The following is a 26,769-nucleotide window of genomic DNA, read 5'->3' on the forward strand; positions in this document are numbered from 1 at the left end:
ACCTTTAGGTAGTGCTTTTCTTCATGAGGTCTGGTCGCTTCCATACACATACAGATGTTTCAAAGATGATCAAGAAGTTTATCTGAATGGAGAGGAATGCACTGAGACGCCAGATCATTCACTAATGTGTAGGCACATACAGTTACACGGTTCATGCAACAAACACCGACCAAATATGGCTTGCGTGTTGCAAGGCACGCCAGTTCCTGCTATCATCCCCACGTTCAAGTTGTTGGAAAATGGTAGTTATTTGATGCTCAATAATGAAGATTGTTCTGAGTTAATTAAAAGTATTCCTTTTATCGTAACAGTAAGTGAACGGGTTATTTGCTGCAGAAATGTTCTATTTCCTCCCACACATGAACATAGGGAGTTTTCAATCTGGCCACAAATACCAACCTTGGGACAGATTTCAACGCATGGCAAGAATAAGAGCTCTTTTGTCTCAGAGAGAGGTGGCCTTGAGTTCGGCCCGTGAAACTTTCGTGCTTCACATAGCGAACACCCGTACAGAGGTGCACACACTTTTCAATTCAGATTTGCCTTTCAAATTCAGCAAGATGGTTCCGACTATCTTTAACGCATCCTCCGCAAAGTCCCTGGCGCACTTTTTTAAAGTTGTTACCAGTGGTCTCGTGACTTCATTTGAGAAAATCTTTGGACTCATCCCTGCTTCCTTTCATTCTATTTTCTCCACTCTGGTTCGTGGATTGGCATTTTTACTTGCATTACCAGCGGACGCTCTTGTGCTTTTTTACATTTTTAAATATGGATGTCCCTCCTATGCAACCTCCCACCCTGCAGCTGCTGACACTGTTCCGCAATCGCATGCTAGAATATTATGGCACAATGCCGTTGGCGATATTAAGCACGGCATATGGATTATCTTTTCGATTCTCCTACTTCACCTGTGTCCAGCCTGTATTTCACTGCCTGACCTGTGATTTCGATTGGGCCATTGATTTGTGTCTCTGCGGACCGGTTTCTCCTGACGTCGACTTTAATCAGCTGATGACTCCTATCATTACTCACGAGTTGGTTTGTCCTGGCGAAAGGATTATGGCTGTGGCATTGATGCATGGACTACTTGGTCCCTGGAATTTACTGGCGGCAGCACAGTCTTTCTTGGAACAGAGCTTTCTTGAAAACCCACCGAGCTGTCCTCTGATGGTGATAGAGGATCCGGTGCTGGGAGAGCACGTATGTTCTTTTCCGCTTTTAAATTGGATGGCTGAACTGTTTTCGGATGAAGACGGTGACTTCCTATTGGAGGCTGTTGCAGCTTATTTTGCATACACAGTTATGTCATAGACCTTTTTCATGTTTGATATGCTGAGTACTAGCATTTCATTGACAATTCATTGACTTATTTGTCAAGTTTTTATTATTTACCTTGCCTATTGGCTTAAGACTCGATAAAGTACTTGGCTGTTTTATTTTTCTTTAGCATTAAATTTTCCTAGTTTTTAATGCTTTACCTTGCGGACCGTCCACATATAAACTTGCAATCTGCTCTCATGAGATGGCACTTCTATTATCTTATTCAGTTCGTTTCCGGATCATGGGGAGGTGTCATCTAGGTCCTGGATATCTTTACACCGTGTTAAGTTAGCATGGGCTCATTACCGGTTTAAACGCCATTTTTCCTTTTTTGCAACTTCTGCACACGACACTTAGTTGTTGCTTTAGCTTTCCACCTAGTAGTTCATCGTGGTTTACATGAGAATAATATGTTATTGCTCTACTATCTGCTTTGCTTGTTAAACTATATCTGTACAGCGAGTGCTAAAGTTTCAAGAACAACACGATACAGAATTGTTATGAGGTCTGATCTCCACGACTTCATACTCATAACATAAGTGCAACTTCTGCCAATTCTGGCCATGAGGCGGGTTTTATATTGTTTTGCCGAACACACATACACAACAGTTGATGCGGCTCACATGAAGAGAGAGCTGGTGTATGCTGATGTGATTCCTTCAAATCTAAGACACTAAAGTATGGGCACGCCCTAAACCAACACAAAGAGACCTTCTTAGCAAATAATATAATATGTGTATTAGGGAGGGTGAGATATAAGCAGCCGCGGGCCGTGGAGGGAGTTACGGTGAGGCAGGGAGGCGGGGAGGGGGAGAAGCAGGGTGGAGCCCTCTCTACCTTGCCCCTCCCCCTCCCCGCCTCCCTGCCTCACCGTAACTCCCTCCACGGCCCGCGGCTGCTTATAAGTGTTGCTAACTCTTATTCATTTACAGCATGTTAACATACTATCACCATTCGCTTTTTATGTACTAGTAACTATGCTGGTAATTTTGCTACTGATAATATGTGTACTTGTATTATCTAAGATACTACGCCTGTGAAGACGGCATTAGTAAATAAACATTTCAAATACACATGTGTTCTTCTTAACTCCATGTTCTGGTTTCTAAGAAATATATAACGACCGACTGTTCATGAGTTCCACGTATCCTGAGGTACTATAAGTTCATATTCTGGATTGTCTAAACATTGAGAGTTTGTTATATCCAATGTGACACTGTACCTAGCTTGCTAAGGAGTTTTTGATTACTAACGTGAGTTTTGGGACACCCTAATTCGCCGAGGTTCCAATCCTCTGTCCACAGTTCTGTGTGAGAACAGAAACCCGGCGACAGGGGCACCCCGACCCTTGCTGGAGCTTCATCACACTTGCGATACAACTCCAGCAATGCGCCACCTTTACGGCACAGATACATCACGCATCTGTGCTGTTTTTGCCCCATAATGCGCCGCATTGTAAATGCAGCACACCATAGGTGACGGAACAGCGGCACAGAATGACTAACACATCCCTGGTGATGCGCCAGTCATCATAAATGTATCCCTATGCTTCTTATCTTGTTAGAGATGAACCGCCATATGTATCATCAAAGTTTTTTGCAGTTCCTAAATAGCGAACTTTAAGGAATAAATAGCGATTCTTTACCATTCCTAGTTTGCGATGAGATATTTGCTAATTACAAATTACCCATTCATTTCCTTCATTTCCATAGGGCGGTTGGACTCACTTTTAGCTCGAACGGCTGAATGGATTTCCACGAAACTTGGCAAAATTGTAGGGACTGGTAGCCCGATGTGCCTTTGCTATGTCTCAAGATATATGCTCCAGTGGTTTTTACGAAAATTAACTTTGAAAAATATATATTGGGCTACATTGGCCTATATATATGTTGGAGCCCAAATGTAGCCCAATGTAGCCCAATGTAGCCCAAAGATGGCCGCCAGACACACAAAAAAACAAATGTAGCCCAAATATCAGCCAGATGTAGCCCAACTATAGCCCAGTGACAGAATGACCAATCAGCTTCGCAAACCTCCGTTACGCGAAGCGGAGCGCTGTTACAGATATATATCTTTTTTTGAACGTTAATTTCTCAAAATCCACTGGAGCACATATATTGAGACCTAGCAAAGGCACATCGGGCTACCAGTCCCTAATATTTTGCCAAGTTTCGTGCAAATCCATTCAGCCGTTCGATTATTATTATTATTTTTTTTTTTTGCCCCGCGGGGCCCTTTTAAAACCTCCACATCAAACCTAGGGGGTCAGCGAGGATCTACTATGCCCCCTTATAGTTATTTCCCCCTTTGTTTTGACCTCCTCTTGTCTCTCGATCCTACCGAGAGACAAGATGGCGGCCGCTACGGACTGTTTGGAATGTTGACAGACGCCGGAGAACCAATCAGCTTCGCTTCACAAAGCTCCGTTGCGCGAAAAGTACGCGTCCTGGGCCGCTGCCCAGTCCGCTGTTACAGATATATATTTTTTTAAACGTTAATTTCTCAAAATCCACTGGAGCACATATATTGAGACCTACAAAAGGCACATCGGGCTACCAGTCCCTACAATTTTGCCAAGTTTCGTGCAAATCCATTCAGCCGTTCGGGCTAAAAGTGAGGCCAACCGCCCTATGGAAATTAACATGGGAAAAATGCGTTTTGGGACCCCCCTTTTTTCTCGGCCCCCCCTTGACGAACCCCCCCAAAATTTTCAGGGGCTGCTCAGAAACAAAATGTGCCATTTTCCTGAAAATTTCAGCCAATTCCGTCGACAAACGCCAAAGTTATTAGACATAGAATTTTCAAAAATCCCATAGGGAAAAAATCCTAACTATATATACCTACTGGCGACCGCCAGTAGGTAATATATATATATATATATATATATATATACGAGCAAGGCGCCAAGCGCTTCAGGAGGGCTACCCACAGCGTATCCAACCATCCAGTCTTTCTTTGCCCCATCAGCTACACAGCTTTCCTCCAGAGTGATAACAAGGAAGTCCGACGCGTTTCGGGGCAAACACGCCCCTTCCTCATGGACTGCTGCAATAAGCACACTCCACCCACCATGATGATTTAAATGCATTTTATTTAAATCGGGCCGCCCTGAGTGGGTGTTGCTCTTCATAACGCTACACAGCATGCTGGTAGCTGTAGTTCGTATGGCGAGTGTAATAATGTTCCTTCAGTAGGCTGTGCATTATTGTTTTTATAAGTCATCTTGATTCATTACCCTTTGTTTTCAAGGTCGGAGGTGGGTTGTGAGGCTGATGTTCATTAAAATTGATGCGCTGGGTAGCCCTCCTGAAGCGCTTGGCGCCTTGCTCGTCTATATATATATATATATATATATATCCACACAAAGAAAGCTCCGAACTCCGGACCCATGGCGCTTCTCGTTCCGAGGCAGAGCCTCGCCTATTTAATATGCACGCAAACTTCCTCCCATGGAGAAATAACTCTTCTTTATTTCTATTTTCATAAATAAATCAACTCCCAGGTCACAAAAAGAACCGGTCTTTTTGTGACCTGGGAGTTTTTTTAATGGAAATTTATTTAAAATATACAAACATTTGGTGACACGGAATGGCCATTTTAATGTATTTGTAACATAAGGCTATGAACTTACACTGCAAGCCTTTTAAAAAATGACTGTTTTCACAATATGGTGGTACTTATTTTGTGTATTTATACATTCATGTGTTCTAACAATATGTGTCGCCAATTGATATTAATCATTTACCCTAACTAGGATTACAGTTGTCCCCTTCTCAAATTTTGCACTTAACTGTTTGTTGTATATATGTATTTTTTATAATTAGCACGTAAGCACTTTATATTGATGCCTTTCCTCTCTAGTACATATTGAATAACATATGTTCAAAGATGGCCGCTGCATTCGGAACTTGTGCAATGATCCCTTTTAGATGTTTACGAAATCCTGAAAATGTCTGGAGAGTAGAAATGGCTGCACTTTACACACAGCAAACCAACACTGACGAAGCCGCAAGGCGAAACGCTTCTGTCGGGGGGGGTGAGGGGTCTTCAATAAACATCATTGGAAGGATATCTGTGTGCTCTCCGTCTTTGGCTGTATGAAGCTAATTGTGTTCGAACATATATATATATATGATCAAGGACTCGGACGAGTCTGAAACGTGTTGTGGTGGAGGTACGGGCGGTTGCTAAATAAACCCGTTATTTGCACATTAAAGCTGGGTCTGCCTTCGTTCTTTGGTGGAGAGGATTGTACACAACATCGTTTCCTGAAAATGCAAGCTGTTTATATATATTACCTACTGGCGGTCGCCAGTAGGTATATATAGTTAGGATTTTTTCTCTATGGGTTTTTTGAAAATTCTATGTCTAATAACTTTTGCGTTTGTGGACGGAATTGGCTGAAATTTTCAGGAAAATGGCACATTTTGTTTCTGAGCAGCCCTTGAAAATTTGGGGGGGGTTCGTCCAGTGGGGGCCGAGAAAAAAGGGGGGTCCCAAAACGTGTTTTTAACATTGAGTTTTCCATAGGGCGGTTGGCCTCACTTTTAGCCCGAACGGCTGAATGGATTTGCACGAAACTTGGCAAAATTGTAGGGACTGGTAGCCCGATGTGCCTTTTGTAGGTCTCAATATATGTGCTCCAGTGGATTTTGAGAAATTAACGTTTAAAAAAAGATATATATCTGTAACAGCGGACCGGGCAGCGCACTGGTTCGCGGACTTTTCGCGCAACGGAGCTTTGTGAAGCGAAGCTGATTGGTTCTCCGGCGTCTGTCAACATTCCAAACAGTCCGTAGCGGCCGCCATCTTGTCTCTCGGTAGGATCGAGAGACAAGAGGAGGTCAAAACAAAGGGGGAAATAACTATAAGGGGGCATAGTAGATCCTCGCTGACCCCCTAGGTTTGATGTGGAGGTTTTAAAAGGGCCCCGCGGGGCAAAAAATAATAATAATAATAATAATTGAACGGCTGAATGGATTTGCACGAAACTTGGCAAAATATTAGGGACTGGTAGCCCGATGTGCCTTTGCTAGGTCTCAATATATGTGCTCCAGTGGATTTTGAGAAATTAACGTTCAAAAAAAGATATATATCTGTAACAGCGCTCCGCTTCGCGTAACGGAGGTTTGCGAAGCTGATTGGTCATTCTGTCACTGGGCTATAGTTGGGCTACATCTGGCTGATATTTGGGCTACATTTGTTTTTTTGTGTGTCTGGCGGCCATCTTTGGGCTACATTGGGCTACATTGGGCTTCATTGGGCTACATTCGGCTAATTAGCAAATAGCTCATCGCAAACTAGGAATGGTAAAGAATCGCTATTTATTCCTTAAAGTTCGCTATTTAGGAAATGCAAATAACTTTGATGATACATATGGCGGTTCATCTCTAACAAGATAAGAAGCATAGGGATACATTTATGATGACTGGCGCATCACCAGGGATGTGTTAGTCATTCTGTGCCGCTGTTCCGTCACCTATGGTGTGCTGCATTTACAATGCGGCGCATCATGGGGCAAAAACAGCACAGATGCGTGATGTATCTGTGCCGTAAAGGTGGCGCATTGCTGGAGTTGTATTGCAAGTGTGATGAAGCTCCAGCAAGGGTCGGGGGTGCCCCTGTCGCAGGGTTTCTGTTCTCACACAGAACTGTGGACAGAGGATTGGAACCTCGGCGAATGCATTGCTGGAGTTGTATCGCAAGTGTGATGAAGCTCCAGCAAGGGTCGGGGGTGCCCCTGTCGCAGGGTTTCTGTTCTCACACAGAACTGTGGACAGAGGATTGGAACCTTGGCGAATTAGGGTGTCCCAAAACTCACGTTAGTAATCAAAAACTCCTTAGCAAGCTAGGTACAGTGTCACATTGGATATAACAAACTCTCAATGTTTAGACAATCCAGAATATGAACTTATAGTACCTCAGGATACGTGGAACTCATGAACAGTCGGTCGTTATAGATTTCTTAGAAACCAGAACATGGAGTTAAGAAGAACAGATGTGTATTTGAAATGTTTATTTACTAATGCCGTCTTCTCAGGCGTAGTACCTTAGATAATAAAAGTACACATATTATCAGTAGCAAAATTACCAGCATAGTTACTAGTACATAAAAAGTGAATGGTGATAGTATGTTAACATGCTGTAAATGAATAAGAGTTAGCAACACTTATAAGCAGCCGCGGGCCGTGGAGGGAGTTACGGTGAGGCAGGGAGGCGGGGAGGGGGAGAAGCAGGGTGGAGAATACAAGTACACATATTATCAGTAGCAAAATTACCAGCATAGTTACTAGTACATAAAAAGCGAATGGTGACAGTATGTTAACATGCTGTAAATGAATAAGAGTTAGCAACACTTATAAGCAGCCGCGGGCCGTGGAGGGAGTTACGGTGGGGCAGGGAGGCGGGGAGGGGGAGGGGCAAGGTAGAGAGGGCTCCACCCTGCTTCTCCCCCTCCCCGCCTCCCTGCCCCATCGTAACTCCCTCCACGGCCCGCGGCTGCTTATATCTCACCCTCCCTAATACACATATTATATTATTTGCTAAGAAGGTCTCTTTGTGTTGGTTTAGGGCGTGCCCATACTTTAGTGTCTTAGATTTGAAGGAATCACATCAGCATACACCAGCTCTCTCTTCATGTGAACCGCATCAACTGTTGTGTATGTGTGTTCGGCAAAGCAATATAAAACCCGCCTCATGCCCAGAATTGGCAGAAGTTGCACTTATGTTATGAGTATGAAGTCGTGGAGATCAGACCTCATAACAATTCTGTATCGTGTTGTTCTTGAAACTTTAGCACTCGCTGTACAGATATAGTTTAACAAGTAAAGCAGATAGTAGACCAATAACATATTATTCTCATGTAAACCACGATGAACTACTAGGTGGAAAGCTAAAGCAACAACTAAGTGTCGTGTGCAGAAGTTGCAAAAAAGGAAAAATGGCGTTTAAACCGGTAATGAGCCCATGCTAACTTAACACGGTGTAAAGATATCCAGGACCTAGATGACACCTCCTCATGATCCGGAAACGAACTGAATAAGATAATAGAAGTGCCATCTCATGAGAGCAGATTGCAAGTTTATATGTGGACGGTCCGCAAGGTAAAGCATTAAAAACTAGGAAAATTTAATGCTAAAGAAAAATAAAACAGCCTAGTACTTTATCGAGTCTTAAGCCAATAGGCAAGGTAAATAATAAAAACTTGACAAATAAGTCAATGAATTGTCAATGAAATGCTAGTACTCAGCATATCAAACATGAAAAAGGTCTATGACATAACTGTGTATGCAAAATAAGCTGCAACAGCCTCCAATAGGAAGTCACCGTCTTCATCCGAAAACAGTTCAGCCATCCAATTTAAAAGCGGAAAAGAACATACGTGCTCTCCCAGCACCGGATCCTCTATCACCATCAGAGGACAGCTCGGTGGGTTTTCAAGAAAGCTCTGTTCCAAGAAAGACTGTGCTGCCGCCAGTAAATTCCAGGGACCAAGTAGTCCATGCATCAATGCCACAGCCATAATCCTTTCGCCAGGACAAACCAACTCGTGAGTAATGATAGGAGTCATCAGCTGATTAAAGTCGACGTCAGGAGAAACCGGTCCGCAGAGACACAAATCAATGGCCCAATCGAAATCACAGGTCAGGCAGTGAAATACAGGGTGGACACAGGTGAAGTAGAAGAACCGAAAAGATAATCCATATGCCGTGCTTAATATCGCCAACGGCATTGTGCCATAATATTCTAGCATGCGATTGCGGAACAGTGTCAGCAGCTGCAGGGTCGGAGGTTGCATAGGAGGGACATCCATATTTAAAAATGTAAAAAAGCACAAGAGCGTCCGCTGGTAATGCAAGTAAAAATGCCAATCCACGAACCAGAGTGCAGAAAATACAATGAAAGGAAGCAGGGATGACTCCAAAGATTTTCTCAAATGAAGTCACGAGACCACTGGTAACAACTTTAAAAAAGTGCACCAGGGACTTTGTGGAGGATGCGTTAAAGATAGTCGGAAACATGTTGCTGAAATTGAAAGGCAAATGTTAATTGAAAAAGGTTTTGCACCTCTGTATGGGTGTTCGCTATGTGAAGTACGAAAGTTTCACGGGCCGAACTCAAGGCCACCTCTCTCTGAGACAAAAGAGCTCTTATTCTTGCCATGCCGTTGAAACGTGTCTCAAGGTTGGTATTTGTGGCCAGATTGAAAACTCCCTATGTTCATGTGTGGGAGGAAATAGAACATTTCTGCAGCAAATAACCCGTTCACTTACTGTTACGATAAAAGGAATACTTTTAATTAACTCAGAACAATCTTCATTATTGAGCATCAAATAACTACCATTTTCCAACAACTTGAACGTGGGGATGATAGCAGGAACTGGCGTGCCTTGCAACACGCAAGCCATATTTGGTCGGTGTTTGTTGCATGAACCGTGTAACTGTATGTGCCTACACATTAGTGAATGATCTGGCGTCTCAGTGCATTCCTCTCCATTCAGATAAACTTCTTGATCATCTTTGAAACATCTGTATGTGTATGGAAGCGACCAGACCTCATGAAGAAAAGCACTACCTAAAGGTTCATAACGACCTATTGGTATATATTTCATACAATTTGAAAACTTATATAAAGCAAAAGGCAGCGTTATTAAACCGTGGATAAGGCATGTTGCCAAAAAACCCGCAATCCTCTGCTGATGATGTCACTGAGCATGTCATGAATGATGTAATATGTGACATCATCAGCAGTGGATTACGGGTAATGGTATCTCTAGTTTACTCCCTTATAGCTGTCTTTCTTTTAACATAAGTGTCTGTTTCCTTCCCTTATACTTACTGTTTTTGGGTCGCTTCCGGTTCGCGTACCCGCGAGCGAACTGGGAAGCGAACTAAGAGAAATAGAGGTTGGCACAGTTCCAAATATTGTACCAATTTTTTAATAACGGGGAGGTAGTTCTGAAAAGAACTTTTTTTTTTATTTTTCTGAACATTTTTTTACTGTTTTTGAATTTTTCGGAACAGTTTTATATTTGTTTGGGTTTTTCTTGGAGGGGGCAATGAAAACGATTCATTGTAAAGGGCTCAACAGGAGCAACAAAACAAAAAAAAGAAGTATTTATTATTTTGGGCGTTTCGGACAAACTTGCATATGATAGTCAATAGCTCTGTTGATCAGAGTGATGCTTTTTTCTCCGTAGGAAATGAATCCATCGCAAAATGCGCAGATGTGTTTTACATCACCAAATCTCATTTGTATATTTGGCACCATCTCCCTGCTCTCTGGTCCCGTTACTTCCGGTACAACAGATCTTCTGGCCATAATAGGGAGATTATCTAGGTCGTTCCGAAACTGTGCAGCACTGTAGTTGTTAGGATGCCACCTAGTCATATGGCGATGCATTGTGTAGTTTCCGAAACTGTATTTTTTGTCGGTCCCTCTGGACAGTCTATCTTGACATATAAGGCAAGTTACGTATCTTGCATTTACTTTTTTCTGACCTTTGGGAATTTTAAAAAATTGCCAAATGAAGTTTTCTTTCCGGTGAGACGTCCTGGGCTGCTCAGGCAAAAACTGCCTCTCTTCGTGCTCGTCCTCCTGTTCCTCTTCTTCTTCTTCTTGTTGAATTACAACTTGAGCAGGTGGTCCACTCTTCCTTGGATGTGGTGGAGGTGGTGGGGAAGCACCAGCTGAAGCTACTAAAGAAGCCATTGCTCAGTGATCACAAAGGGTCTTTCTCTCACAATGATGAAAGTCAGAGTGAGGAAAGAAGGAGGGATTTTCATCATTTGGGGAAAAACAAGAGTTCTCAACCAATCAAAAGTGTTCATTTTAGATTATATGACCTAGTCTTACATCATTAGGAAACCAAAAGTGAAATGAACCAATGAAAAGTGTTATTACCAAGTCACATGACTTGCTGTGTTTACGTTAAGCGCTTTGCAGGGCCTCCCGGTTTGCTTCCAGAAACCTGCGCTTTGCGACTCGCTTCGCGTACCAGTTCGCTAACGTAGCACGTCATATGACGTATCACGCGACAACGTGAAACGTCATGCGGACGGGAGGCGTCACGATGTTGTTTTCTAACGCGGCACTTGCGGTAAAGAAACGTTTACCGGCTCGCGGTCTATTTCGCGGCATCAAGGTCAGCTAACGGGAAGCTTCCCGATTCGCGAAGCGGGAACGAAGAAAAAAAAATATTTTAAAAAAAAATTATTCATAAACATATAAAATATATTTTTGGATTTAAAGAAGAATACATTTTACAGCTACAGATATTAGCTGTTAAAAAACCAATGAAATTCACAGAAAAAACCATAGGTTATAGACCATATATAGTTAGGAATTAGCATTTACAAAACCTTGAAAATTCACTGAAAAAACCATAGGTTATAGACCATATATAGTTAGGAATTAGCATTTAGAAAACCTTATTTTACTCACACAAAACCATTTAAATTCCATATATAGTTAGTTGCACTAACTATATATCGCGCACCCGCAATCCACTGCTGATGATGTCACATATTACATCATTCATGACATGGTCAGTGACATCACTGATGACATCACTGATGACATCTCAAATGACATCACTGATGACAACATCCAGTGACTGTATGTTTCTGTAAAGTTAAAATATGTCTTAGATATTGAAGAATGAGTGGATGTATAAGTGTCTGGATGAAGGATTTAGTAGGTGCGTGACTGACTGTATGAGTGAGTGATTAAATGTGTCTCACTGAATGCATGGGTTAGTGACTAAACTGTCTTAATTTGTGCATCATTATGTCTGTTGTGATGTAAACTGCTGCATGTGTTGATCATTAGCTATACGAGAGGCTATATGTGTTATTAATTGGTTGCCCAAGTATTTCTATGGGAGATTGAGTTTGTGTGGGGGTGGCTGGAAGGTGTGTGACTCTGTGCATAGATGTGTGAGCAGTTTATTCACTAGGTGTATGAGTTCAAGAGTGCATGTGGAAACAGCTACATGGGCAGTTGACTGTGTGCATGAGTGTATTGATGAGTGAATGGATATCTCAATGCTACATGTCATAGTAAGTACATATGTAAAACACAGTACATGTGAGAGTTGGCATATATAAATAACTGTGCATGAGAGCCACTGAGTGAGTGGTTGTATCGATCATTGTGAACTTGTATCAGGGATTGTATAAGAGAGTAAATATGTGTTAGTATATGTTTCAATAAGTAAGGTGTGTATAACTGTATAGTTGAAGAAATGGAGGTGAGATTGTTTCTTTGCATGACTGACTGGGTGTGTGAGTAACTCCATGGATGAGTGGCAGTGTGTGAGTGTCTGTATACACTGAGTGTATCTAAGGTTATATTAGAGTCTGAAGAGGTTTATCGTATTAGCACAAGAATGATGCCAAATGAGACGTCATCAGTGATGTCATCAGTGATGTCATTTGAGATGTCATCAGTGATGTCATCAGTGATGTCACTGACCATGTCATGAATGATGTAATATGTGACATCATCAGCAGTGGATTGCGGGTGCGCGATATATAGTTAGTGCAACTAACTATATATGGAATTTCAATGGTTTTGTGTGAGTAAAATAAGGTTTTCTAAATGCTAATTCCTAACTATATATGGTCTATAACCTATGGTTTTTTCAGTGAATTTTCAAGGTTTTGTAAATGCTAATTCCTAACTATATATGGTCTATAACCTATGGTTTTTTCTGTGAATATATATATATATATGTATATATATGTGTATATGTGAATATATATATATATATATATATATATATCAATGTGGAAACATTTATAAAGTTATACTGAAAAATAAATACAAGACCAACAAAACTAAACTTTAATTTAGAAATTACAAAAAAATCACTTTTTATATATACATAATAAAACAAATATTAACAATCCTAAATAAACAATAGTATTTCTCGATGAAGGAATCAGATTTACTATTCACACTCCAACGTAATAAAAGTAGGAAAAGCATTAGACTTTGGAGGGAGATTTACTTTTCACATTCCAATGTAAAAATGAAACTGTGAAACCTTGATGGGTCAAATTTATTATTCCCACTCCAATGAAAAATATACTAATATACTACTCCAAATTGAGCAACAGTAGGGAAAGTATTGAATATTCAAATTTACTATCCCAGCATCAACATAAGCAAAAGAATGAAAGGCTTTGGACTTGTTTAGATTTACTATTATCACTCAAATCTGATCAACAGTAAGGAAAATGTTGGATTTTATAAAATCAAATATACTATTGCCACTTCATCATAAGAATAGAAGGGAAATTGTTGGTCTTTGGTGGGGTCAGATGTACTATATCAACTGCAATCTAAGCAACAGTATGAAAAGTGTTGGACTTTGAGGGGTCACATTTACCACTCCAACATAGAAAAAAGCAGGGCAAGTGTTGTACTTTGGAGTAGTCCGATTTACTATCCCCACTCCAATCTAAGTGAAAGCATGGAAAGTGGTGGACTTTGGAAGGGTCAGATTTATATTTTCAACTCATAATCTTTTGTAGAAAAACATTCAAATATGAAAAAGTACAAATATTTAAACATATTTGAAATTCAAACTATATTTATTAAAGAAAAATCAAATAAAATAAAATATACATGGTATATTACACAGACTATGAAATAGAAATATTTAAAATAAATACACCCAGGAAAATGAAGATAATAAAAATATGAACTATGACATTAATTATATTACATTATTTAAAAGAGCAATTGAAGTTAAAACTAATATTACATATGAAATGAATGAACATAAATTTGATAGTTGAACTAACTAACCATTACCAATTAATACAAAAGTAGGAAATAGTAATTAAAATAATAAATAAACAATTAGCATACTTATGAAAAAAAAATCTAATTTACATAAATATACAATAGAAGAATTGAAAAGCAATATTTTATCAAATTATAATCACTGCAGCACCACTTCCCCAGGGCCTGTAAATTTAGACTACAATTAAATTACATGTTGTGTAGCTTCTATTATACAGATGTCCCCTCAGTTCAAACATCCAATATATGGTCTTTATGTCACTGTTGATACTGTGTATGCTTGTAGCATATGCTTGCAGGTGACTTTTTCATTCTATAAGCAAACTGATCTTACTAACAATAACTTTTCCATTTTTTCCAGATCAAAGTTCTCTCCCAACTGCGTCTCTCTGGCCTCTTCCCTTCCGCATACTGGTGTGGACAGGCCATGGTGGATATTCCACTCTTCTGGCTCCTGCTCATGATAATGGCTGTCATTCTGAAAACTTTTACAGTCAGCAATTCACTGACTCCCGTTGGATGGACTGAGCTGGTAATTCCAATTGAGTCATTAATTTCCTAACTAGTATCGCTCTTGCATTGGAGTGTTCCACCACACAATCACTGTGTATCTGCCAGGAGGCCTAGGAGTGTTATCAATCTATTCAATGTAGTTCAATATGCCTCTCCACACTCTTGTTAATGTCTTACATCCATCAGCTTTTTACTAGTGGTGAGTGAAAAGAATTTTGTTTTTGTGAAATTTCATTACAATGTTGTGAAATTACACTTTTGTAGTGAAATGTAGTTTGGGGAAATCTTGTGTTGCTTTTTTTACTCTATTACGCACATTGAATACAAACGTCTTGGGAGATACTGGGTGGAGAATAGTTCAAGCAAAATTGTCTCTTAATGAGGCATTTGCAGCATGAAACAGTCTCCTTTTGGTATCTTGCAAGGCTTTCTTTCTATACAAAGTTATATAAGTAATGTGAAATTCTAAGGAATTTCATATATTTTTAGTAAGGTGGAATTTGGCTGATGAAATTAAGATTCCGCCCAGGTCTGATTTTACAGAGAATATTATAAAAAAAACGTGCTCTTTGAAGCTGTTTCTGCCACTTCATTGATATTGATTATGTATACTGATGGTTCTTTCCCTTTAGTGCAGGCAAAAGGTGACTATTTTACTGGTTCATGCTGCTTCTAATTGTTTGGTTAGGAAATCACTATTAACATTGACTTCCTATATTTGCGCATTACTTTTACACAAAGCTGACAGTTGTGATAGGCCTTTTTCAAGTACAAAAATATTACCGTGAAAAATAAAAGGGCTTATACAGTCTTTTGTGACTAATGAGTAAAGGGATATTCTAATAAATTGTGTTACTGATTAAGGGGGGGGGGTGAAACCCTTCTCAAGCAGCAACCAATTCTTGTCAGGGTGAATTCATACACAAAACCTCAAATTAAACTGTGCTCAACCCTATGGTAGCTTGGCACAGAGCAGTCAGGCTTACCGTAGATGCAATGTATAAAGTATTTTTTCTACACTTCAAACAGTAATAAAGGGAAAACACCACACAAAAATGGATCCCATGGCAGATTAGAAAAATAGAGTAATTTGTTATATATTACAAAATACCAAAACAGCATCACCCCAATCAGTAGAACCGGGAACATGCCGTTTTTAAGATTTTAGTGGAAGAACAAAAAAGCACAATGTGCAAATTGTGGACATCTGGTCAAGTTTGTCTGGGACAAAGTCACAAGTTCAGGCCAGCCACGATGGAGTGCGGGACAGCTACAGGGATCAAGGTAGGCCTGTTGAAGTGAGTACTCTAAACAATGGTTGTGGGGCATTGTTAGAATTTGCATCGAACATGTGCTGCACAGCCGAAGCAATGCATCAGTTCTGAAGGGTTGTGTAGCTGTAATGAGAAGTCCGGAGTCATTGTTGAGGATCTCATTGATGAGGGGCTTGCAATGTGAAGCCTGGCTACAAGCATACGTTGCTCAGTCAGAAAGATGCACCGCCTCCAAGGAGCTGTGAGGCTGCGATTTCTAGTCCATCATCGAGACTGTTGTCAATGAGGGATGCAAGGGTCTGCGTGACGGATGCCTCCTGCAGCTATGATTCGAGTGAGGCAGGGGGCAGAAAGCCCACAAGACCACTAGGGATTATATTTGGAAGGGGGAGCAGCCCCCCTGGCAATAAAATAATGCTCCCCCACCCCAAATGTATTTCTGCACCTAGAGGCATATTGGAGGTTATTACTGCCAATTTGCCCCTGGGGGGAGAGAGTCCCCGAGACAGCAGGCATGATTCTGCAAGACTCCCATTGACCTTGGCTTGATGCTTGCCTATCACATGAGCTACATAGGGGAGGTAGCATTTTTTTGGCATAAGTGGGGAAAGCTGGGTTGTTGAAATTTTTGGGGATTCCTGCTGATTCCAGAAGATTACGTCACAAAAACATTTGCAATTTTAAGTGAAGTTTGGATTTTGAGGGTATTGTGGATATGAACGTTTTTAGGGATCCACATGAGGCATACCACCCTGGCTTCCCCCTGGGTGTCTTGTTTTCATACATTTCTGGTAGGTTCCCTTGGGTGGACGTCGAGCCCTGGTTAAAAAAAACACACATCTACCATCATTGACAAATCAGATAATTTTTGTGAAAGGAAATTTTAATATCTCAACATTGTATTTTGTGTCCTTTCCTTTTGCAAGCACTGGGCCAACCCGCACAATTGAGATATCACTTTTATCAGAAGACTCATGGGAATGCTGGGTGGAAGGAAGGCTGTGGCTCCAGCAGATTCCAGAACTTTCAATCACAGAAATGTGAGGAAAGTTAGTTTTTTCCTCAAAGTTTGAGGTTTGCAAGGGATTCTGTGTAAAACAACCTGGTGTGAGCTTCCCAAGGCACTCCATCCCAGGTTTCCCTAGGTGCTGGCTGAGCAAGGGATAGGGCGCCTTTCCTCCCTATAAGAAGGAAGAAAAAACTTCAGGTGCTGTTAACAGTAAAAAATACAAAAATAAAACCTTTTGGGGATATTCAACCAATAATTTCACCTGTGTATTAAATGTTCAAAAAGCAACTAAAATTCCCACTAATTTGACTTTCTAAAAGATCCAGCATGATCAATGTTGTTTAATCAAGAGAATATAGTTTTTTTTTCCTACACCGATCACACCAATGATGCACTTCAAAATTACTATGGACCAAACTAATGATATTACAAACTGGTTGGGATACAACCAAGTCAGGAATTAATAAAAAATAAAGATCCTCAATGGGGTACTTATACAGACCTGGAGCTACTTGTATTAAGAGCTCATTCTCCACAACCCTCGACTAGTTTATACTCACCTCAGAAGTCTCCTAAAAAACAAAGATCATTATTAATATCCAGTGCCCCACAACCAATTGAAGTAAATGTAAATATAAACAATAACCACAGAGATGTAGAGGAATTAATGGATTCTAGTTGCAAAACAAACCAAATACACCATCTGGCAAATACTCAAAACGAGCAAAAGTCCTTAAAAACCACCCAAAATATGTGTATTCAGCTGTTGACTCTTGAAACTCACAATAATACAAAAAAGGTTGCATTGTGTTGTGATAATTCAATCCTTGGATGGCTTGCTTGCTAGAAAACAAAGGAAGAGCCATTGGATGATGGTATTCACAACAGTAATGATATTACACAAATTAGATTGGAAGCAGGGAGTCAACCAGGTCCAACAGCAACAAGCAAAATCTCTGTAAATGCAATAGTGATCTTTAGCAAAATCATAAGTCCAATTACTCTGCACCAATTACTGATTCAGGAGCCATATAGAACATCTTTTTTAAAACATCGCACCTCACATTGGAAACTTTGACTTAGCAATCAAGGAGACCTTCTTAACATCATGGAAAAAGCAGTTTCAGGAATCAATCAGAAGCTGTCTGAACGAAATATTATCTTAATAATGGAAGTATAAATCATGTAGCTACATTGTATACGGAGTGCACTTGTTGCCCAATGATTGATAATTTAGCATGCCATCTGTAACAAAATTCCTATTATAACTCTGCTAACAATTAGAAAATGGCTTGAAGCGATGGTAGTAATAATGCGGGCTTAGAAAACAATAGTTGTGTGATAGACTTAAGAGAGGAGAGGAACAAGGTAGGTACAGAAGAAGCCACAGCTCAGATGTTCCCAGATGCTGATCCCCAACTATCCTCTCCAACGTACACAATGACAAAAAAGCTTAAGAAAAAGACAATATGAAGCAAAACATATAACAAAATCTAGCGCAGTAATTACTCCTGGTGTAAACTTACAACGACTCAGAAAGTGCATAATGAAAATAGTTAGTCAGGGAAAGCCCAGAGCCTGGGATGTGAAGAAATCTTGGGGAAGAAGAAATGCTATCCGCTAATTGATCAAAAGCAAGGGAAGAGCTCCTGAAATACGTCTTACCTTGATGAGAGAGAATCATTAACTCATGCAATAGTCACAACGCCCATAGTCCATCCGGGAGGTTTAGTTCAGTAGACTACCTCCTAGACCCACCGACAACCAAATAGGAAATATTTGGACCTCTCAAATGGCAGAGGAGCATACAGAAAGAGTCTTTCGTCTGATAGGCTATGGCTCATCCTTCACAGAGGGTTATGCCAAAGGTGTCTTTAAAAATACCTAGGACAAACGGAATTGAAAGTTAAGTTAAATGATCAACATAATCCAGCTGCGGACTGTAATAGGCCAACGCCAATAGACCCATTTGTTGATGTAACCCTCGCTCCTGTGGATGAAACTGACCAAATAATATTTGTTCCAGAATATCATTCTAGAGGGAGCCACAATATTCTTAATCGCTGAAACATTTTAAGATTGCTCATTACAATTCCATCTCTTGATAAAGGCACTGCAGAAGATATTGAATCTATTAAGGTTTTACCCCAGCCTGATGGTAATACACAAGAATGTACACTGCTAACTTGGGCTTCAAAACACCTAGTTGTGAAAGTGATACGAGAAATGGAGTCCTTATTAAACTAGGGAATTAAAATCAGTAAGGCTCCATCAATCTCTTACCCAATCCCTTTGTTCTTCCAAAAGAGTATATAGTACTAACAATAATATACAAGAATATATATTCAGTATTGAAAACCCCAATTGGCAAAACATTAATTACATCTGTGAATCCAAGATAAGGAACGCAGAGCGTAACTCAACTTAATTTAGGCTGGTTAGCTATGGTCTTACACAATGGCTTCTGTCCCTGACAAACTATAAAAATGTGTTCATGAAACATTAATGGTATGAAAAATAAGAAGTATAGCAGAAACATAAATGCATTGTTTAAAAAATGTCATAATATACTATTACAAGAAACCAGGGAAACAGAGCCATTTGTGATAGAAGGCTTAACTGGGTATTTTAATCCAGCTATTACAATTAGAAGATGAGGTCGTCCAAGGGGGTGGGGGGGTGTGGGGTTGGCGACTTTTCTAGCTATTGGTCTAAATATTAAAAGTGAACAGGTGATTGCAGACAATAATAACATCCTAATAGTACAACTGAGGAACTGACATAAAAACACCAGGAATACACTCTTCTTCTGATTAATATTTATATATATCTGGACTCAAAGGCAAGGAAGTCGATGTCCCTTATACTAACAAGCATTTTATCAGAACTTCTCATTCATGAGGAATTTTCTATGGAAATTATAATATCAGAGGACTTTGATATGAATGAAACTTCGGGGGGCTTGCTAAGATCCTCAAGAAAAGAACCCATTAAGTGGTTGGCCCGGTTATGGAAATCTATAAGACACAAGCAAGGGGGGTGGCCTTATATGGGGCAGAAATCTGGGGCCATCAACCATCTGATCCCTTCTCTAGGAATGAAAATATTTTTATTAGACAATAACTAGGCCTCCCGAAAAGTACACCATTGATGCCACTCCGTATGGACCTCGGGGTTGGCCCAATTACTAAGGAAGTTGTTCTCAGACCCCTTCTCCACTGGTGAAGTCTATGGTGCACACCAGAGTTAGTGGCATTTAAGGATGAGATGAAGGAGGTCTTAAACTTGCAGGGGGCAGGCAAAATCCCATGGTTAGCCTATATTAAAAATAGCTTAGTTGCTCTAAGGAGGGGTAACTTATGGGTCAACGCTGAAGTATCCTGCCCGACCATTCCCAGGAAGGCTCTTTTAAAGCTTTTCAGAGAACAGAAGGTAAATTAGATCAAGGGAAGTTCCATCACTGGTACACTGACTGCACAATTTTTAGAAGTCAAGGACCAATACAAATTAGAACCTGTTCTTGACATTATTCAGCCCCCCCCCCCCTAGCTAAAAAACTTTATTTGCAATTTAGGCAGGTATAGTACCACTCCGTGCCTTCACAAATAACTGGGGGGTGCACAGTCCAAGGGGTGTCTGGTTTGTGATAACACCCCAGAAACGGACCAACATGTCTTGTTTGTTTGTCCTGTATACAAGAAGATTAGGCACCGATGGCTCCAGCAGGTCTCCCGGAATCTCAGAACAACTCATTGTGTGGAGGCTTATAGGATATTAAAATATGATCCCAGCCTCCCTATAGTGTATTCAGTTTCCCAATACTTCTTCTCTATGTGGTGTGCCCGTTTAACTGTATTAAAATCTAGCCTGGTTTAATTTGATTTTTAACTTTTTAAACAATTTGGACCCTTTTTACTGTATAAAAATAGAGTAGTTTTATATATACTAATGCCTTTTCTGAGACCTTTTAAATGTTGCACTTTATTTCATTTTGCACAACCAAACTGTATGTAATGTGTCCCATTTTTAAATGTACTTTTAGGGCCAGAATGGCCGAAATAAAGAAATTTGAATTGATGTGAATTTGCTAAGGCAATTTACCCAAGAGGAAAATATAATACAATAAGATTATATATGGTCTATCCTAAATGAATACAGTATCCTTGATTGAAACGGTTCAAGAGGTTTGGATCTAGTCAAAGATCTTGAATGCTTCGGCTTAAGGGTATTGATGGGAAGGTACCAAAGCAATGCTCCACCTGCATGGACCTATCAGGCTACAAGTTGGCAATCAACAACTGATTCTGCAGCAGCAACTCTATCTCTATTTCAATTAATAACCTCCTTTCAGATTCATAAAACAGATGAAAGCGACCATGGCCAACAAATCATCAAGATCTAAGCCAAACAAAAGTATCATAAAAAATCACTTCTGAGAGAGATAGAAACAACAAATTATAGGATATCATGCGGGGTCAGAAGGATCGCCATATGCCGTAAGTCTGATGTCTTCGCTCCTGGTTAAAAATGGTTTCTCTGTTGAGTCAGGGTTTACGGTGGTGCAGTGGACTGAATTTATAGAAAGGTTATTAAGTGTCTACCCCTCAGAAAATAAATTGACTAACCTGTAGTTTAAAACTCAGTTACAGGATCTAAACAGGATTACAACATCAGTATCATGTATAATTTTGAATAGAAACCATAATAGAATTATGTGTCAAGCAAGGAATCACCTAACTAAAGTCAAGACAATAAATAACGATTACCAGATGAAAATCTAGGAAGATAAGTTAAAAACAAACAAACCCTCGGGGCTAAGGCTCTGCTCCTCAATAATGGAAAACATTCAAGGGCTTTTTGGAGAATGATTAATAATTTGAACCAGGCCCCAGTGAATATTACAACTTAAATCATAACAGCATCAGCCTGGTTAGGGATCTTAACAAAGCATTTTAATCATTAAACAAAAATTAAACTTTACCTAATCAGTGAAATAGAGAGTAATGCAGTGATGGAACAGATAGATCCAGGGGTCAACGAAATTATAAGTTCAGAAAAACAAGTTTGTGACCTAATCAAAAGCAGTAGAAAAGATGGTGTACATGGCCTGAATGATACCCCGCAAGCCCTTTATAAAACAGATGCAGTTTTCTGGGCAGGGTACCTATCAAAAGCTTTTAACAACCCTCTACAATCAGACCCAATCCCCAAATCATGGGAAGGCTCTATAATCGCACCTATATTTAAACAAGTGGAGTGGTCACAACTGGAATACTATTGCCTAATCATGCTCCAAGGCACCGAAGCAAAACTTTTTGCAAAGATAATTCTGAATGAACTATTAAATTGGGCAGAGGAGAAGCAGATTGTTCCCGCAAACCAATCTGAGTGTGTTCAAGGAACAGGCATCTCAACTAACATCTTAGTGCTTTCAGTAATATAAATTAAGCAAACAACCAATCTACCATTGTTTTGTAAATTTTAAATCTGTGTTTGATTATGTTCTGCATCATCTCATTTGGCAAAAGCTGGCTAAACTAAAAATCCCTATTTGCCTCTTAAAAGCAATTCAAATGTTATATTCTGATAGATGATAGTGGTGAAAATAGGTGATGTTGCTTTTGTCAAGAAAAATTAAAACCTCTCAGAGACGGAAGCAAGACTGTGTTCTTGAACTTTATTTGTTTAATCTGTTTTTGGCTGATTTAACTCAAGCGCTGGATGAAGTCAACGCATTTTCTCCAAAGTTAGGAGACACGTATATATCAAATCTGCAATGCGCCGATGGCGTGATTTTGCTGAGCCAAAGAAAGGTTGGACTGCAGCGACTAATGAATAAATTATCACATTATTTGTTACTAAACTGTATGGTAATAAAGGAAAAAAATCAAAAGTGATGGAAGTAAGTAAAAAGATTCATAAAAAATATAAGTGGTTCCTACAAGCACGACAACTGGAGCTGGCCAAAACATATAGATATATAGGAGTAATGTTTGATGAAAAGGGCTCCTTCCAGCATTTTAAGATAGATCAGCAGATGAACGGAAACACTCTCCTCTTCGCATTTCACTTGTTACAGAGGTCATTGAGTGGTCCAAGCCATCTACCACTACTAAAAATAATATCTGCAAAACTTCTACCAACTCTCTCGTATGGAAGCGAGGCAATGCTGGGAAGAGATGCAGCAATGGTAAATACAATTGTCGCAAAAATATTGAGATCTCTTTTTCATCTTCCATAAAATGCCTCGGTGGCCAAGACAAGGTTAGTTAAATCAATTCATTGCACGAAAAGAAGCATACATTAAAATCTGGAAAATAATAAAATCAAATACCTCAAATCAGTTATGTCAAGCTCTTTGGCACAAAGTTGAAGCAAACCCAAATTCTCCAACATAGAAGTATTTAAATGAGTCAATAGAGGATGTGTCTGTGTGTTCTTTATGGGAAATGCCTTCACCTCCAGCAATTAAAAAAAAACATCAATGGATTAATGAAAAAAAATTCAATGTTAAAGGACAAAGATTTACTTGCACTTGAATCACATGCCTGGATGGTTATAAATGAATACAACACTCTCAAATCACAGTACAAATTAGAGACTGAATGATCCCCACAACAAAAAAAGCAGGTTGGGAATACTTCCAGGGCTTTCACTACGATGCCCTGGTTGCGACAAGCAAGAACTATGTGTTGTAGACTGGGTAAATCAGGTGAAGAGAACATTATTCATTTAATTTGTATATGCACGGCCTTATTGGAAAATAAGACGTAGGTTATTAAGGATACCATTTAACCAGCGGGGTATTCGCTCATGCAGACAAGCTGTGATAGCATGCTTTAAAACATCTGATACAGCATAGAACTGAATATTTGGAAAAATTCCTGCGGCCAGTCAAAATGAAAATGGATGTATGTGATGCTATCACAGTCTGAGTTTTAGCAAATGACTGTTATTTTAAATAACCAAGAATTATGATCTAGCAGTTATGGAGTAATTGTGTAGTAGGGAATTAACTATTTGTGGTGCTTTTTTCAATAACAGGCTATGATGTAGATATATGTAGGACAATTACTTTTCTCAGACTTTGATAATTGTAAAAATGTAATAATTATGGGGTATATTATCAAGGGGTTTTATCTCCGCTTTTTAGGCTTTAAAAGCCAAGAAAGCTGAGATAAAATTATCTCCCTATTACCAAGCTGTCGCTAACACCAGTTAGCGACAGCTAATAGGAGATAGCGACCATCATGGGCCCCACTTTGCATGTCAGTGATATTTATCACTAATGACATGCAAAGTGGGCGTGCCAAGATGTTAGCGACTGGAAACAGTTGCTAACATCGCTATCTCCTATTACCAACTTTTGGAGATATTCGCGCTAAGCGCGAATATCTCCAAAAGCTAACACCTGCCCTGAGCAGTTCTTAGCCATGTTATCCAATGGGAGGTGGATAACATGGCTAAGAGCATTTGCTCGATAATGCATGAATATCGCTGACTTTTCAGCGATATTCATGCATTGCGGCCGTTTTTTATCGCATTTGCGATAAACCTTGCTAATAGCAAGGTTTATCTGCGATAAAAATCGCCGATTTGCGGCGATAATTTTTGTCCCTAAACAAGTTAGAGACAAAAATTATCGCTAGTTGTTGGTAATATGCCCCTATGTTCTTAAATGTTATAGTGATTTTATAATGTTAGCTTAATTGAATATTTGATAGTGCTTTTTAAATGTCATTTATATTGTAAGATTTTAAATAATCCACAATAAAATATTATATACACCTCAAACCATTCCTTCATTACATTTTTATGGGGAAAAACAGGCACTTTTATCCAGAGCACATTTTTCAATTTTTTCCCCATTAACTCCATATTTTGCTATATTTGGGCTATTTTCTCAATCCCCACTTGGTGAATTCACAAACCCTGATGGATAGCTATTTGGACAAAAAGTAATGGAAGCCTAGGTGCGTAGTACCCCAAACAGCGAGAAAAAGGCCTAGCACTGGAGGAGAGGCCAGGCAGTGAAAGGTTTGAGGAGTCAGCATACGCACTTTAGCCTTAGGTTGGTCTTCCTCAACCTTTTTAAGTTATCCATCCACTTTTTGCATATCTAAGTCTCTCTGCAGGTTACCACTGCTAGCCAGTGCTGCAGTGCTTGTGCTTCCTCCTCTGAGCATGGTAAAATTGAGTTATGCCTGATTGAGCTAATTATTAAACTTATAAGTACCTTGTAGAATGGTGCACCATATACCCAGGGTCTATAATTTAAATGTCCCATGCCTGCCATTGGAGCCTGAATGCAGTTATAAACTGACAATTTGATTCAGCAATATAACCCCCTTTCCAACCCTTTAACACTCCTTTAATTGCATGTAAGTCACACTAAAGTAGGCCCTAAATACCCCAGAGGGCAGTGTTCATCCTAATTAAAAGGTTGGACATGTAGCTTTACTTATTACACGTCCTGGTAGTAAAAATCTCCTAAATTTGTTTATAACTACTGAGTTGGATAACATGAGGTTGCCTTATTATATTTAAAAAGTGCTTACTTTTGATTGGGAACAGGTGAGAATTTAATATTTGGTGTCTGAAAATTGTAATTAAAGATCCTACTTAATGGTAAAGTTGGATTTTAATTTTGGAAATAAAATGTTTAGAAAGTTGGAATTTTTTCCTGCCATAGCTATTTGGTGGCTGAAGCCTGCCCTGGGTCACATGACTAGGTGTAATTTGCAGAGGGACTTTGTTTATTCCTCTGAGACAGCCACACAATATAGGGATTAGGTGTGCCACGATGAACCATTAACTGACAGGCCGTGGGTGGAGCTGGGCACAGCCCCACTTGCAAATGAGTAGGCTGTGTTCTGCCTACAAAGGACTTGTCAACCCTGTTATGTTTAAGCAGCCTGTTTGGAGCTGGGGCAGGAGAAGCAGGAAACGTCAGGAGCTTCAAAGGGAATCTTCTTGAAACTTTTCCTACTTCAAAGATGGAACTGCAGAAGGATTCTCAAAGGACTGCCTGCTGCTGTCGCCTGTTGTGAACTCCCCAACACTGCTTCATTGAACCAGAAAAGGGCTGCTTTGCTGCCTGGAGATTGCCTTGAAACCACAGAGGGCCATCCTGCTGCTTGAGCTGTGTTTTATTACTTAAACCCAGTACTACTAGAGTGATTACAAGGGCTACTTGGCTGGCCTGCTGACCAGAACCTCAGGGACATAAATGACACCTACCATCTTGAACCTTCACCTGGACTCAGCCCGAGTGAATCCTAAGCCCTCAAGTAGTGTCCCTCCAGCCCTGCACCCCTGATTATGATTTCAAAGGTGCCCAGATTTGTTTGGCTAAAGACTGCTCTGAGAACCTGGGGGCATATTATCAAGTCCGGTGTTAAAATTATCGCCATTTTATCAGCAGGAAACTGCCGATAAAACGGCGATAAAGGGCTTGAAAATACGCCCTTGTTAATTCCCATTGAAGCCCATGTTCTTGTGTTAACATGGGCTTCTATGAGAATTAACAAGGGCGTTTTATCAAGCCCATTATAATTTTAAGACCGGTCCTTGGTAATATGCCCCCGAGTGAAGACCAGGGCCAACTTGTTTATCTGTCTTGCCAAGATGCATTTACATTCTACTCTGCAGATGCAAACCCTGTTTAGCAGTACGTTTTTAAAGGGGTATCTGGCATCTTGGAACTCTTGTTGTCTACAGCCTCCAGCCTCATCCTGCTAGAGTTTTACAACTTCCAAAAAAGAGACTAAATCAGTACATAGAAATCTTCACTGAAACTTTATTCAGCAGTTCCTTGATGACAACACTCCCTCCTCAGA

At 39.9% G+C, this 26,769-nt stretch overlaps 1 protein-coding gene across 1 annotated transcript in view; it reads left to right on the forward strand.

The window, feature by feature from the left end:
* Nucleotides 1-26,769, forward strand: part of LOC144770057 (ATP-binding cassette sub-family A member 10-like) — a 1,719,125-nt gene that overhangs the window by 1,341,045 nt on the left and 351,311 nt on the right. Inside the window, exon 24 of the mRNA XM_078654288.1 lies at nucleotides 14,496-14,666. Coding sequence (XP_078510414.1) covers nucleotides 14,496-14,666 — 171 coding nt within the window. The remainder of the gene's footprint in view (nucleotides 1-14,495; nucleotides 14,667-26,769) is intronic.

The sequence above is a fragment of the Lissotriton helveticus genome, chromosome 7, assembly GCF_964261635.1.
Source record: "Lissotriton helveticus chromosome 7, aLisHel1.1, whole genome shotgun sequence".
Classification (NCBI taxonomy): domain Eukaryota; kingdom Metazoa; phylum Chordata; class Amphibia; order Caudata; family Salamandridae; genus Lissotriton; species Lissotriton helveticus.